Source organism: Protobothrops mucrosquamatus, unplaced genomic scaffold, assembly GCF_001527695.2.
Source record: "Protobothrops mucrosquamatus isolate PMUCROS unplaced genomic scaffold, P.Mucros_1.0 scaffold3364, whole genome shotgun sequence".
Lineage (NCBI taxonomy): Eukaryota > Metazoa > Chordata > Lepidosauria > Squamata > Viperidae > Protobothrops > Protobothrops mucrosquamatus.
The window spans coordinates 53266-65499 of NW_015389349.1; the positions used below are offsets into that span (position 1 = coordinate 53266).

The 12234-nt window shown below is 40.1% G+C and overlaps 1 protein-coding gene across 1 annotated transcript in view; it reads left to right on the forward strand.

The window, feature by feature from the left end:
- FAM135B (family with sequence similarity 135 member B) overlaps positions 1–4376 on the forward strand; it is a 54983-nt gene extending 50607 nt beyond the window's left edge. The window contains exons 12-16 of the mRNA XM_015826896.1: positions 442–539; positions 1873–2024; positions 2540–2650; positions 3072–3185; positions 4171–4376. Of these exons, the coding sequence (XP_015682382.1) occupies positions 442–539; positions 1873–2024; positions 2540–2650; positions 3072–3185; positions 4171–4376 (681 nt within the window). The remainder of the gene's footprint in view (positions 1–441; positions 540–1872; positions 2025–2539; positions 2651–3071; positions 3186–4170) is intronic.
- Positions 4377–12234: the final 7858 nt, after the last annotated feature.

Sequence of the window (12234 nt, forward strand, 5' to 3'; positions counted from 1 at the left end):
AACTATACCATCCTCTCCTTAATGAACGTGCATTGGGCAGGCTAATGGCCATGAAGGATACAAAAAGCAATACATCTTCAGAATAGAATATCTTTATTGTCATTGTGTAACTCACAACAAAATTAAGTATATATTTCCTTGAAATATAAAGGGTAGAAGCAATAGATATATAGAAGATAGCAACAGGAAAGCAGGATAGGTTAAGTTGGGGAAAAAATTGTCCTCTATGTGCTGCCCTCTGGCTTCTAAAAATAGAGATCTGCAAATTTGGTCTGTGTCTTTCGTGATTCAGTGGATTCTTTCGTTTCAAAATATCAAGGAAAACTGGAGAGATTCAGCTTCAAAGGAAGTTATTAATTATCAGTTCAGGTGAAGCAAAGGATCTGGAGAGACCCCCCAACTTTGGGAAATTCTCCCCCCAACCCCATTTTCTTTTCACAGACAGATACCTTTGCAGACTTTGATACCATGACGGATCGCTTGCTGGATGAAATAATTCAACATATTCAGCTATACAACTTGTCGATATCACGTATCAGGTAAAAGGGCAAGAAGAAGGGAATGGGCTATGGGGGCCACATACTGTAGGAATCCTTTCCTGATGTGAGAGACTGGGAAAAGAATTAAAAAGCAAGAAGGAAAGTTGTTTCACCCTTCGTCTCGTGAATGGAAAATTAGTTCAGGCGGAGAGAAATACAGGAAAAGGCCCCTTAAGAATCTGAAGATGTCTTAACAAACTTAGCATAACTTGGGACATTCCTATTGTAGTTACCAAGATTATGTATTTATTCCATATAAGTACTGAAGGGTGATGATTTTGTTTGAGTTTTGGCCTCAAGTCAGCCTTATCCCAAAGGCGCTTTTTCCAAAAGGCAACTGGACTTTTTTGTTTTTTGTTTTTCTTTGAAAATGTTTCACTGAAGGACTAAATAAGCTTTTGGATGAGAAGCAAAACATTTTCAAATAAAAAAGAAAGAAAGAAAGTCCAATTGCCTTTTGGAAAAAGGCACCTTTGAGTCAACCATGAACTGAATGGTTGAGAAGCTCCATAAACACATCAGGTCAGCCTTGATTCCTGGTTACTGAAGTTTTCTTGGCAACATTTTTAAAGTGGTTTGCCACTGCCTTATTTTTATGGCTGAGGAAGAGTCACCAGCCTAAAATCCCTCAAAGGTCTTCATGCTTAAGGCCATGGTGGAAATCGTGGTCTTCCCCTTTGTAGCCTGCTGCTGCAGAAGGCTGTAATGCTGGGACAGGTGGAAGAAGAAGGGCAGCTTGAAGAGGGATGAACTCAGTCATAGTGGTGATGGGTGTGCCATTGAAGAACATGAAGGACCACATTAGGGACAGATTGTTATGGAGAAAAATCTATTCATGTGGTCACTAAGAGTTTGATACTAACTTGATGGTACATCATCAATATGTGTGTGTGTGTGTAGAGATAGATTGATAGATCGATAGACAGATCGATAGATAGATAGATAGATAGATAGTGATAGATAGATAGATAGATAGATAGATAGATAGATAGTGATAGATAGATAGATAGATAGATAGATAGAGAGAGAGAGAGAGTAGATAGATAGACAGACAGACAGACAGACAGAGATAGATAGATAGATAGATAGATAGTGATAGAGTATAGATAGATAGATAGATAGATAGATAGATAGATAGATAGATAGATAGATAGATAGATAGATAGAGAATGAGAGATAGTAGATAGATAGATAGATAGATAGATAGATAGATAGATAGATAGATAGATAGATAGATAGATAGATAGATAGATAGATAGATAGATAGATAGATAGAAAATGTTTAAGCCATGCCAAAAAAAATGTACAAGTTGTATTGTTTGCATTTCTGTAGCTTCATTGGTCACTCACTCGGTAATGTGATCATCCGATCAGTATTGACCCGGCCCAGATTTCGTTATTACCTCAATAAGCTACACACCTTCCTGTCCCTCTCTGGACCTCACCTGGGAACGCTGTATAACAACAGTACTTTGGTTAGTACAGGTAAGAGTTCCTGAAATCATCCATGGGTAAGGTCTGAAAGAACCAATGGGTGTGGATAGGGTAAAGGCAATAATATATGATAATATATGTCATAGACAATAAGATGTCAAATTCTCGGGCATCTCTCTTAATTGAATGTAGTTCTTTTCCAAGCATGATTTTTCAAAGAGCAAAGATCGATTGAGAAGAAAGACAAGAATTTCAGCATATGCATCCCTCATTAGGATGGATGGGTTCTTGGCAGGTGAAATGGGTAAATATGTAGGTCCATGGAATGGGAGCTAACACCCCCTGGGCTATCAATCAGTAAAGGATATCAAAATGCAAATAATTAGTGAAAGATTACTGAGTGGGTAGGAAGCAGAGGCTCAACCCCTTATGAAATGCAGATAACAAAATCCCCCTCTTCATAAACGTGATCCGTAAAAGAAATGTTTAGAAAAACCGAATCTCTCCACACTAATTCATCTGATGGCTGTTCTTGCAGATCAACTCTCTTTTGTCCCCCCCCCCAGGTTTGTGGTTGATGCAAAAGCTGAAGAAATCTGACTCCCTTTTGCAGCTGACTTTCAGGGACAATGCCGATCTGCGGAAGTGTTTCCTTTACCAGCTTAGCCAAAAAACAGGTGGGTTTTTCTGAACAGGTGAGAGGGTGCCATGCCTGACCCCTTATGACAGAATGCAATGGGGAGTATTTAACCCCAATTTTATTCATGTCTTTCAAGGTACAGTTTAATTCCTCAATTTTCTAATCTGAAGAGGTCTGCCATGAATCAAACTTTCTCTCTCTGTCTCTCTCTCTGTCTCTCTGTCTCTCTCTCTGTCTCTCTGTCTCTCTCTCTGTCTCTCTCTCTGTCTCTGTCTCTCTGTCTCTGTCTCTCTGTCTCTCTCTCTGTCTCTCTCTCTCTCTCTTTCTTTCTCTCTGTCTCTGTCTCTGTCTCTCTGTCTCTGTCTCTCCCTCTGTCTCTGTCTCTCTCTCTCTCTGTCTCTCTCTCTCTCTCTCTGTCTCTCTCTGTCTTTCTGTTTTTTTCTCTCTTTCTTTTGCAGGTCTTCAGTATTTCAAAAATGTAGTCCTTGTTGCCTCTCCCCAGGACCGCTATGTCCCATTTCATTCTGCAAGAATAGAAATGTGTAAATCCGCCTTGAAAGACAGACATACAGGTGAGAGTCCCTCTAAGTCGAGTTATCCACTGCATTCATTTCAAATTTCTAAGACTATTTTATCTCCCGAAAACAAGATGGAGCGACAACATCAGCAAGGATGGCGGGCCCAACTGGCCAAGGAAAGCTCAAGAGAGTCTTGGTTGGAAACGTGCAGAAGAGGCCTTCATTCTGCAGTGGATAGACAACGGCTAGAATGATGATGGTTATCATTGATCATGATGATCATGATCATGCTTTTATCTTAACTGGTCTATTGGCAAATACCTAGTCCTTGACTTATAACTGTAATTAAGACTGAAAATTACGAGAATACGTGGTGATGTTTGTAACGTAGGTGACCAAACTGATTTTAGAACATTTTTTGCAGCAGTCATTAAGTGACCAGTGCAGTCATAAAATTACAGTTTCAGTCATTAAGTGAACATCACAGTCATTAAGGGAATCCATTGTCCGCTATGGGGCGTTTTTGCTGGAAACTGGAAGTGCATGCCATTTTTTGGCCAAAAAAAAAAAAAAAAAGTTTTAGATTGCAGTCATGTGACCGTAGGATGATGCAAACGGGCATAATTATGGACTGGTTGCCAAGGACTCCAAATGTGGTCAGGTGTCCATAGGGGGAGCCCGGCAATTGGAACTTCAGAACCAAATCAAAGCTACCTTTTGGAAGTTTTCAAAAATAGACGACAATCATTTGACCAGGATGGTGTAAGGCAGGGGTCTTCAAACTTGGCTTTGTTATGACTTGTGGACTTCAACTCCCAGAATTCCTCAGCCAGGCATGTTAGCTGAGGAATTCTGGGAGTTGAAGTCCACAAGTCATCAAAGGGCCAAGTATGAAGATCCCTGGTGTAAGGTCTTCTACCATGAGCAGGAAGGTGGACTAGAAGACCTCCTAGGTCCCTTTCAATCCTATGAGTCTATATTCTAAGATATTGTCCAACAAATGATGATGATATTTGTTTTGTTTTTTCAATTTTCCAAGGTCCCGTTTATGCTGAGATGATCAATAACCTTCTCCAGCCGGTCGTGGGAGCTAAGGACTGCACTTTAATCCGTCACAATGTATTTCATGCCTTGCCAAACACCGCTAATACGCTGATTGGGCGAGCTGCACATATAGCCGTGCTGGATTCTGAACTGTTCCTGGAAAAATTCTTTCTCGTGGCAGGACTCAACTATTTTAAATAGGACCAGGAGCCTTAGGGGAGAACCGGACTCTTTGCAGAAAACGACAACCGTTTCTGAATCAGTGGAGTGCTATATTACCAGGAGAAAAAAATATGGCATAGGCTAATGGTGACACAGCATGCACATACTCCTACCCTATTTATTTGGGGGAAAGAATCAAGTGCTTCAGTTATTAAGCATTCAAAGGGCCAACTCTTGGTGCTTTTGAGAAGATGGAAACATCTCCACATTAAGTTTCTTTGTCCTTTCTCTCTTTGGTCATCTACCTTGAATAATTGGTCTTCAAATGCTGAGAATCAGATTCCAGATCTGCCTTTTTTGTATCTGTGATGGGATCAGTATTTTTCTTTTCTTTTCTTGCTTCCTTCACTGGAAAACCCTTCTAGCACTAACTAAGCCGTCTTAGTCAAGCTAATGTTGATTTGTTGAATAGGTTTGCCATTTCATTTTGTGGGTTAACACACGCAGTTGGAAACAACCACGGAGCTCTGGTAAGATGAGAACTCAATAAAATCTAGTTGTACAACATTGTTGTATAACGTGGTACAGACATATGACTACATGATCATGTCCTGAATTTTAGGAGTAAGGGGCCAAGAAAGAACAGAACAACAGAGCTGGAAGAGTCCTTGGAGGTCTTTTAGTTCTCCTCCACTCAGGCAGGAAACCCTATACCATTTCAGACAAATGGTTGACCAATCTCTTCTTAAAAACCTCCAGTGTTGGAGCACCAAGAACTTCTGGAGACAAGTCGTTCCACTGATTAATTATTCTCACTGTCAGAAAAATTGTCTTTAGTTCTAGATTGGTCCTCTCCTTGATAAATTTTTATCCATTGTTTCTGCCTTCAGGCGCTTTGGAAAATAGCTTGACTCCCTCTTCTTTGTGGCAGCCCCTTAGATATTGGAGCGCTGCTATCCTGTCACCCCTCGTCCTTTTTTTTCATTAAACTAGGCAAAGTTTGAAGGTACACAGATTCAAGCAAACTAATAAAATACTGCAGAGTGTCCACCAACATTGTAGGTTGACAAATTTTATCTGAGAATTTAAAGAATGAAGAAGATGTAGCCTCTGTTATCTGAACGGCAGGAACAAATCTTGGATGATACTAAAAATTGTGTCCTCAGAGACGAAGGCTTCTCTTATGCCTTCTCTGAAAAGAGCTATTGTAGAAAAGACAGTCACAGTAGAGCAGGGGTATCAAACTGCCAGCCCGCAGGCCGCATACGTCATGGCGAAACTGCGCCCACCCTATTGCCGGCAATGGAAAAAAAATCACGTTACATCGCAACACATCACGTGACATTGCGAGTTTGACAGCCCTGCAGTAGAGGGTGGGACCTAGTTAATTGTGGAACTGGACAAAAGACTAAACAAAGTGAGGGCTGATTAATATCTTAGTGATAAACCATCAGAAAATCCAGGAGCTGGAAAATAAATATATATTCCAGAAGAAGGCAATGTGAAACCACATCCATAATGTTGCAAAGAAAATAACACAGATTTGTCTGCATTGTCGCTGTGAGTTGAGCTAAATTTAAGGTAGCCTTTTTTTTCCTTTTAGAAAAGAACAATTCTATGTTTAAGTAAGCAGTGAAGATAAAGATTGCATATAATATTTAGATGGCTTGATTATGGCAGCTATTCTTTATGGCTGTGTTCACGCAACTCAATCTAGCTGCCGAATGAACCTATTTATTTAGTGCATGGAATCATACAATGAACCATAGATTAACCAAATGGGGCAGACTTTTGCACAGCCTATTAAGACACAAAAAGAATGTTAACCAGACTTAGCACTAAATGTGGCATCTTATGCCAATTCAGCTGCTATATTTACAATTGACCTGAACTCAGTCATAAAGACCAACATATTTTTTTTTCTTTTAAGTCTAGCACATCCATGAAAACTTTAATCTTATTTAAGATATGGAACTCAAGGTGTAGTTTGTTAACTTCTGTGTTTGACATACTGGCTATTTCTCCTGTCTCCTGTCTCAGCCAGACCAATTCTCACAACCTTATCGTCTTAGACCATAAAATAAGCCAACGTATGGTAGCTATAGAGGTCTATTTCCATCCTAAAACACATATATTCTGATAGCTCAGTGACAGAGGTCACATTTTTTCAAATAGAAGCTATTTATTTATTTATTAAATTTTTGGACGGCCTCCATCTCACTCACTAGTTCAAAGCCAGGCAGTGACCATACAATCTAGTATGTGATGGGGGACACCTTTGAGATGTTGACAATCCTCTCGGGCAAAATTGTTGCTAGTAGCAAGGGAATAGAAGTAGTCAAGACTAATAAAGAGAGTGAGAAAAATTGAGAAGGAAGGAGAAGGCTGGGGTAGTCGCTAGGCTGAACAAAACAGTTGCTAAACGATTGATGTGTCAAGGTTTCCAGATTTATTTTCCTTTAAAAAAAAGTAATTTCGGGGGGGAAAAAACTAGTAAATCACTGAAAACATTTTGCTATTGTGGTGATTGACAAAAAAGAATGGTTCAGGACACGTTCACGACTCTTCACGACTCTGAAGATATAAAGATATCTTTTCTTTTCTTTTTTGGTACATCTGCCATTGCTTTACCAAAACCCAGTCATCAGAAATGTAAATGGGAAGAGATGAGGACAAAAGGTAACAGGTGAAAGGGGCGCGATGGCTCAGTGGTTAAAGACACTGAGCTTTATCAGCTGGAAAGCTGACAGTCTGGGTTTGAGATCCGAGCATGTACGACGAGGTGAGCTCCTGTTACCTGTGTCAGTGCCTTTCAACCTAGCAGGTCGAAAGCATGCAAGTACATAAATAGGTACCACTTTTGGCAGGAAGGTAACAGTGTTCCATGTCCTTTGGCTTATAGTCATGCTGGCCACTTGACCACAGAAATTATTTGGATGACACTAGCTCCCTTGGCTAAGAAACAGAGATAAGTCCCGCCCCTAGAGTCGGACACAACTAGACAGGGGAAACTTTTACCTTTAAATGTAGATGAGAACTTTTACCTTTAAATGTAGATGAGAATGTCTGCACCTAGTTTTAGGCAGTAATGGAATTCAAATACCTGAACAACTGGTTCTCTTATTCGATGCAGGCCTGGCCCTCTGAGGTCTAGAACGGATTTCCAGAAGTGGCATCCACGCACTTCCGGTGGGCCATTCTAGGCCTGGGAGGCCCCCTCCAGGCCTCCAAGCCCTAGAACAAACTTCTGGAAGTGGCATCCACGCACTTCCGGTGCACCATTTTAGGCCTGGGAGGCCTCCTCGAGGCCTCTGAGACCTAGACTGGACTTCTGGAAGCCAGCTGGTTCTCCGAATGCAGCAAAATTTAACTACCAGTTCTACCGAACTGGGGCAAACCGGTTGAATCCCACCACTGGTTTTAGGTCATCTTGCTGCTCAAATGAAGGGTCAACAAAGGGCTTTTGAAGGGTTCTTGTTTTTCTCAAACTGAGATTCTCTGCTCAACTAGATGTAAGACCAGCAGCTTAATTGTAGAAAGGAAGTGTTATCCCGCCAGTAATTATTGATCTCTTGGCTTAATCAGAGTATTATATTTGCATAGCTCTAGTGAAACTGAGGACACAAATAGTGAAGGGAGAGCTAATCATGTAAATCAGTTGGCCTGTACAGAATAATTGGTCTCTCTGGAGATAACTAAGCTGAGCCTGAAGGAGGGGTCAAACATGTCATCAGTCAGAAGTCCCTGTGTGCCCACAAGAGATCTATGTCCAGCCCACCTTGAATGACTTTCTTATCTCCCGCTCATTTCCCTTGACTGTTAGTGGCTGAGATTCTTGTAGAGAGTTTAAGCTTGCAATAAATCTTTATACTCATTGAACTGCCTGATTTTCCTGATTTCCCCGATACTAGACAGTCTCCATGAATACTTCAGTTCTTTGCACTACCCTCCTCTAGAGACAAATATGCTGGACCCAGGGATGAGCAAATGTGTACTGAATGTCACAATAATAATAATAATAATAATAATAATAATATAATAATGATGATAAAGTTGGAAGGGACCTTGGAGGTCATCTAGTCCAACCTCCTGCTCAGGCAGGAAACCCTATACCATTTCGGACAAATGGCTGTCCAGTTTCTTCTTAAAAACTTCCAGTGTTGGCGCATTCACCGCTTCTGGAGGCAGGTTGTTCCACTGGTTAATTTTTCTAACTGTCAGGAAGTTTCTCCTTAGTTCCAGGTTGCTTCTCTCCTTGATTAGTTTCCATCCGTTGCTTCTTGTCCTGCCCTCAGGCGCTTTGGAAAATAGCTTGACTCCCTCTTCTTTGTGGCAGCCCCTGAGATATTGGAACACTGCTATCATGTCCCCCCTCATCCTTCTCTTTGTTAAACTAGACATCCCCAATTCCAGCAACCGTTCCTTATATGTTTTAGCCTCCAGTCCCCTAATCATCCTTGTTGCTCTTCTCTGCACTCTTTCTAGAGTCTCAACATCTTTTTTACATCGTGGTGACCAAAACTGGATGCAGTATCCCAAGTGTGGCCTTACCAAGGCATTGTAAAGTGGTATTAATACTTCATGTGATCTTGATTCTATCCCTCTGTTAATTCAGCCTAGCACTGTGTTGGCTTTTTTGGCAGCTGCAGCACACTGCTGGCTCATATTTAAATGATTCTCCACTAGGACTCCGAGGTCCCTCTCACAGTTACTACTATTGAGCAAGGTACCCCCTATACTATACCTGTACATTTGGTTTTTCTTGCCTAAATGTAGAATACAACAATACAACATTGCAAGAAGGAGAAACTCTCACCTCAGTTACAGGTAGCCCTTGACTTACAACTATTGGTTTAATGACCTTTTGTAGCTACAACGACACTGGAAAAAAAAAAGTGAATGAAGACCAGTTTTCAAACTTATGATCTTTGCAGCATAGTCACAGTTGGCAACTGGCTCGTATTTATGACGTGTTGCAGTGGTTCTGGGGTCATGTGATCCCTTTTTGCAACCTTCTGCCAAGCAAAGTCAATGGGGGAAGCCAGATTCACTTAACCACCATGTTACTAACTTAATAACTGTCGTGACTCACTCAACAACCATGAGAAGAAAGGTCGTAAAATGGGGCAAAACTCACTTAGCAAATGCCTCACTTAACAACAAAAATGTTGAGCTCAGTTGTAGTCATAAGTTGAGGACTACCCGTATTTAGTCCTTTTCGCCGAATGTGATTACTCTCTTGACCTCATAGTCTAATACAGGGGTAGTCAACCTTGGCTCTTTTATGACTCGTGGATTTCAACTCCCAGAATTCCTGAGCCAGCCATTCTGGCTCAGGAATTCTGGGAGTTGAAGTCCACAAGTCATAAAAGAGCCAAGGTTGACTACCCCTGGTCTAATAGAATAGAGAAAAACAGTGATCTTGTAGTTAGCCTATGTTCTCATCTACTAAAGTTTGCTTTTGGCTGTTTGTGATATTCTGTTGCCCTATTAATTACTTATGTCTGTATCATGCACAGTGCATTCTCCAGTTCTACACAGAGTTATTCAGAGCTTCATTGACATATTGAAGACCCACAGATTGGGAGACCACAGCCTTGATAGATTCTGAAGTTTATCTTTTCAGTGCATGATGTGGGACAGTGGAACACATGTGTGTGTGTGTGTGTGTGTGTGTGTGTGTGTTAGACTCATGTTCCTAAACTATTAGTCCAGAAATGTGTGACAGTCCACAAAATATGCTAAATCGTAATCAAACTAACACACCTTGCATAGTGCTGTGTTAATATCTTCAAGTCTTTAAGAAGATGTCAGATTATGTATTTATACCCACTCAGTATTTACTGGTCCCGTTATTCTGACTGTAGATCACAGATAATTCTCTGAAACGTATGTCAACCATCTACGAACATCAGCAAAAGCTAGTATTTGTAAAAAGTTTCTTATTGACCCTCAATGGATTTTCTGCCAAATCCAGAAATTCCCTCTGGGTCATTTGCAGGTCTCTCTTCTTTCTTAAAAACTGATGTGGATTCCATCTTCACAAATGCTACCACAATTGTGTTAAATTTATAGGCAATAAATAATCTGGTCTGCTGAAAATTTTCAGCTAACAGATTTTGTTTCTTTCCCTCTTTTTTTTTTAAACTAGGATGCTTTCTTTGTAAACACTATTCTATAATCCTGTCTTACATGAACAAACAATATTTACACTAATCTACTTGTACAAAAACCTTACAAGATACCTGCCTTGTACAGATAAAAAAAAAACTTCTAAAACTGTTGGAACACTACTCGGACATTATATGGCCTCCTTTGAAAAGGCTTTTAAGATGCCTCTTTCTGTGTAAATATGACCTTGTTAATTTCTGTTCAGCTCAAACAATGGGGGAGCATTTATCTATGTCTTTCAATGTCTTCATCAACATCTGATTTCTCTGATCTTTCTTTCTTTCTTTCTTTCTTTCTTTCTTTCTTTCTTTCTTTCTTTCTTTCTTTCTTTCTTTCTTGCCTTCCTGCCTTCTTTCTTTCTTTCTTTCTTTCTTTCTTTCTTTCTTTCTTTCTTTCTTTCTTTTCTTTCTTTCTTTCTTTCTTGCCTTCCTGCCTTCTTTCTTTCTTTCTTTCTTCCTTCCTTCCTTCCTTCCTTCCTTCCTTCCTTCCTTCCTTCCTTCTTTCCTTCCTGCCTTCCTGCCTGCCTTCCTCTTTCTTTCTTTCTTTCTTTCTTTCTTTCTTTCTTTCTTTCTTTCTTTCTTTCTTTCTTTCTTTCTTTTTTTCTTCAAACTGTATATTGCAAGTTGGAGGAAAAATTCTAATAAATAATGTGGATAACTATTTTAAGCTTTCAAGCTGACCTGGTTACAAGTGAAGCAGATAAAGCATATTATACATTATATCGAGTCTAGGAAAATTAGAGAAATGAGGGGTCCTTGGTGCTCTATGAGCTTGGCTATTTTCTTGCAGACATTTCATTACCAAACTACATTATCAGTGCTAGAAGGGAGTGGGATTTGGTCTTTTGCACTGATTGTTTTACTTAGTTTGGTAATGAAATGTCTGCAAGAAAATCGCCAAGCTCAGAGAGCACCAAGGACCACCCCCCCCAGGTCAATCCTGAGCTACAAATATTCTCTTATATTAGTAATTAGAAAAATGGCAGGCAGCACCAGATCTGGTGAACAAATTGATCTGTGATTGTAGGATCACAATTCCATAAGGGCAGAATGTGGATAAACATGCATGAACAAAATGCAAACCAGTAAGATCTCTATTCTTGCTACAAGTATGGATGACATCAGCCTTCTAATGTATCACCGGATGCAGACTGGAATATATATCTTTACCTGCTACTGGTGAGGTTGTTATCCACACATGTGTAATATTTTACTGCCTGCAAATATCTCTGAGTTGTAAAATAAGTTAGGACATCTGTCATTGCTGTACAACTTTGACTTGAGGTCTACTGAGAGGCAGTACCAGGAAATCCACCACAACACCTTAGATAGGAGAACAATATGTACATCTCTCTTTTTTTTCCTTTTTCTATTTCATATCAAATCTATAATGTTTTGCCTGACAAACGACTCTCCCAACTAATGCAGACCTCTCCATGGGATCGTGCCAGTGGAACTCAATGGAATAATTGGAACAGGCTTAGAGAAAGGGCTTCTAATTATCTAAACCAGGTTTTTTTTCTTGGTTTTGGCAAGTTTAAGATATCTGGACTTCAATACCCAGAGCTCCCCAGCTAGTATGCTGGCTTGGAGAATTCTGGGAGTTGAGGTCCAGGCATCTTAAAGACCATGAAAAAGTGGTCCAAAGGACTATCTCTGAATTTTAATCACTCTTAAAGCATAAAAGCAATTGGTCCCTAATGTGTCCATAATTGCAGATGTAAAGC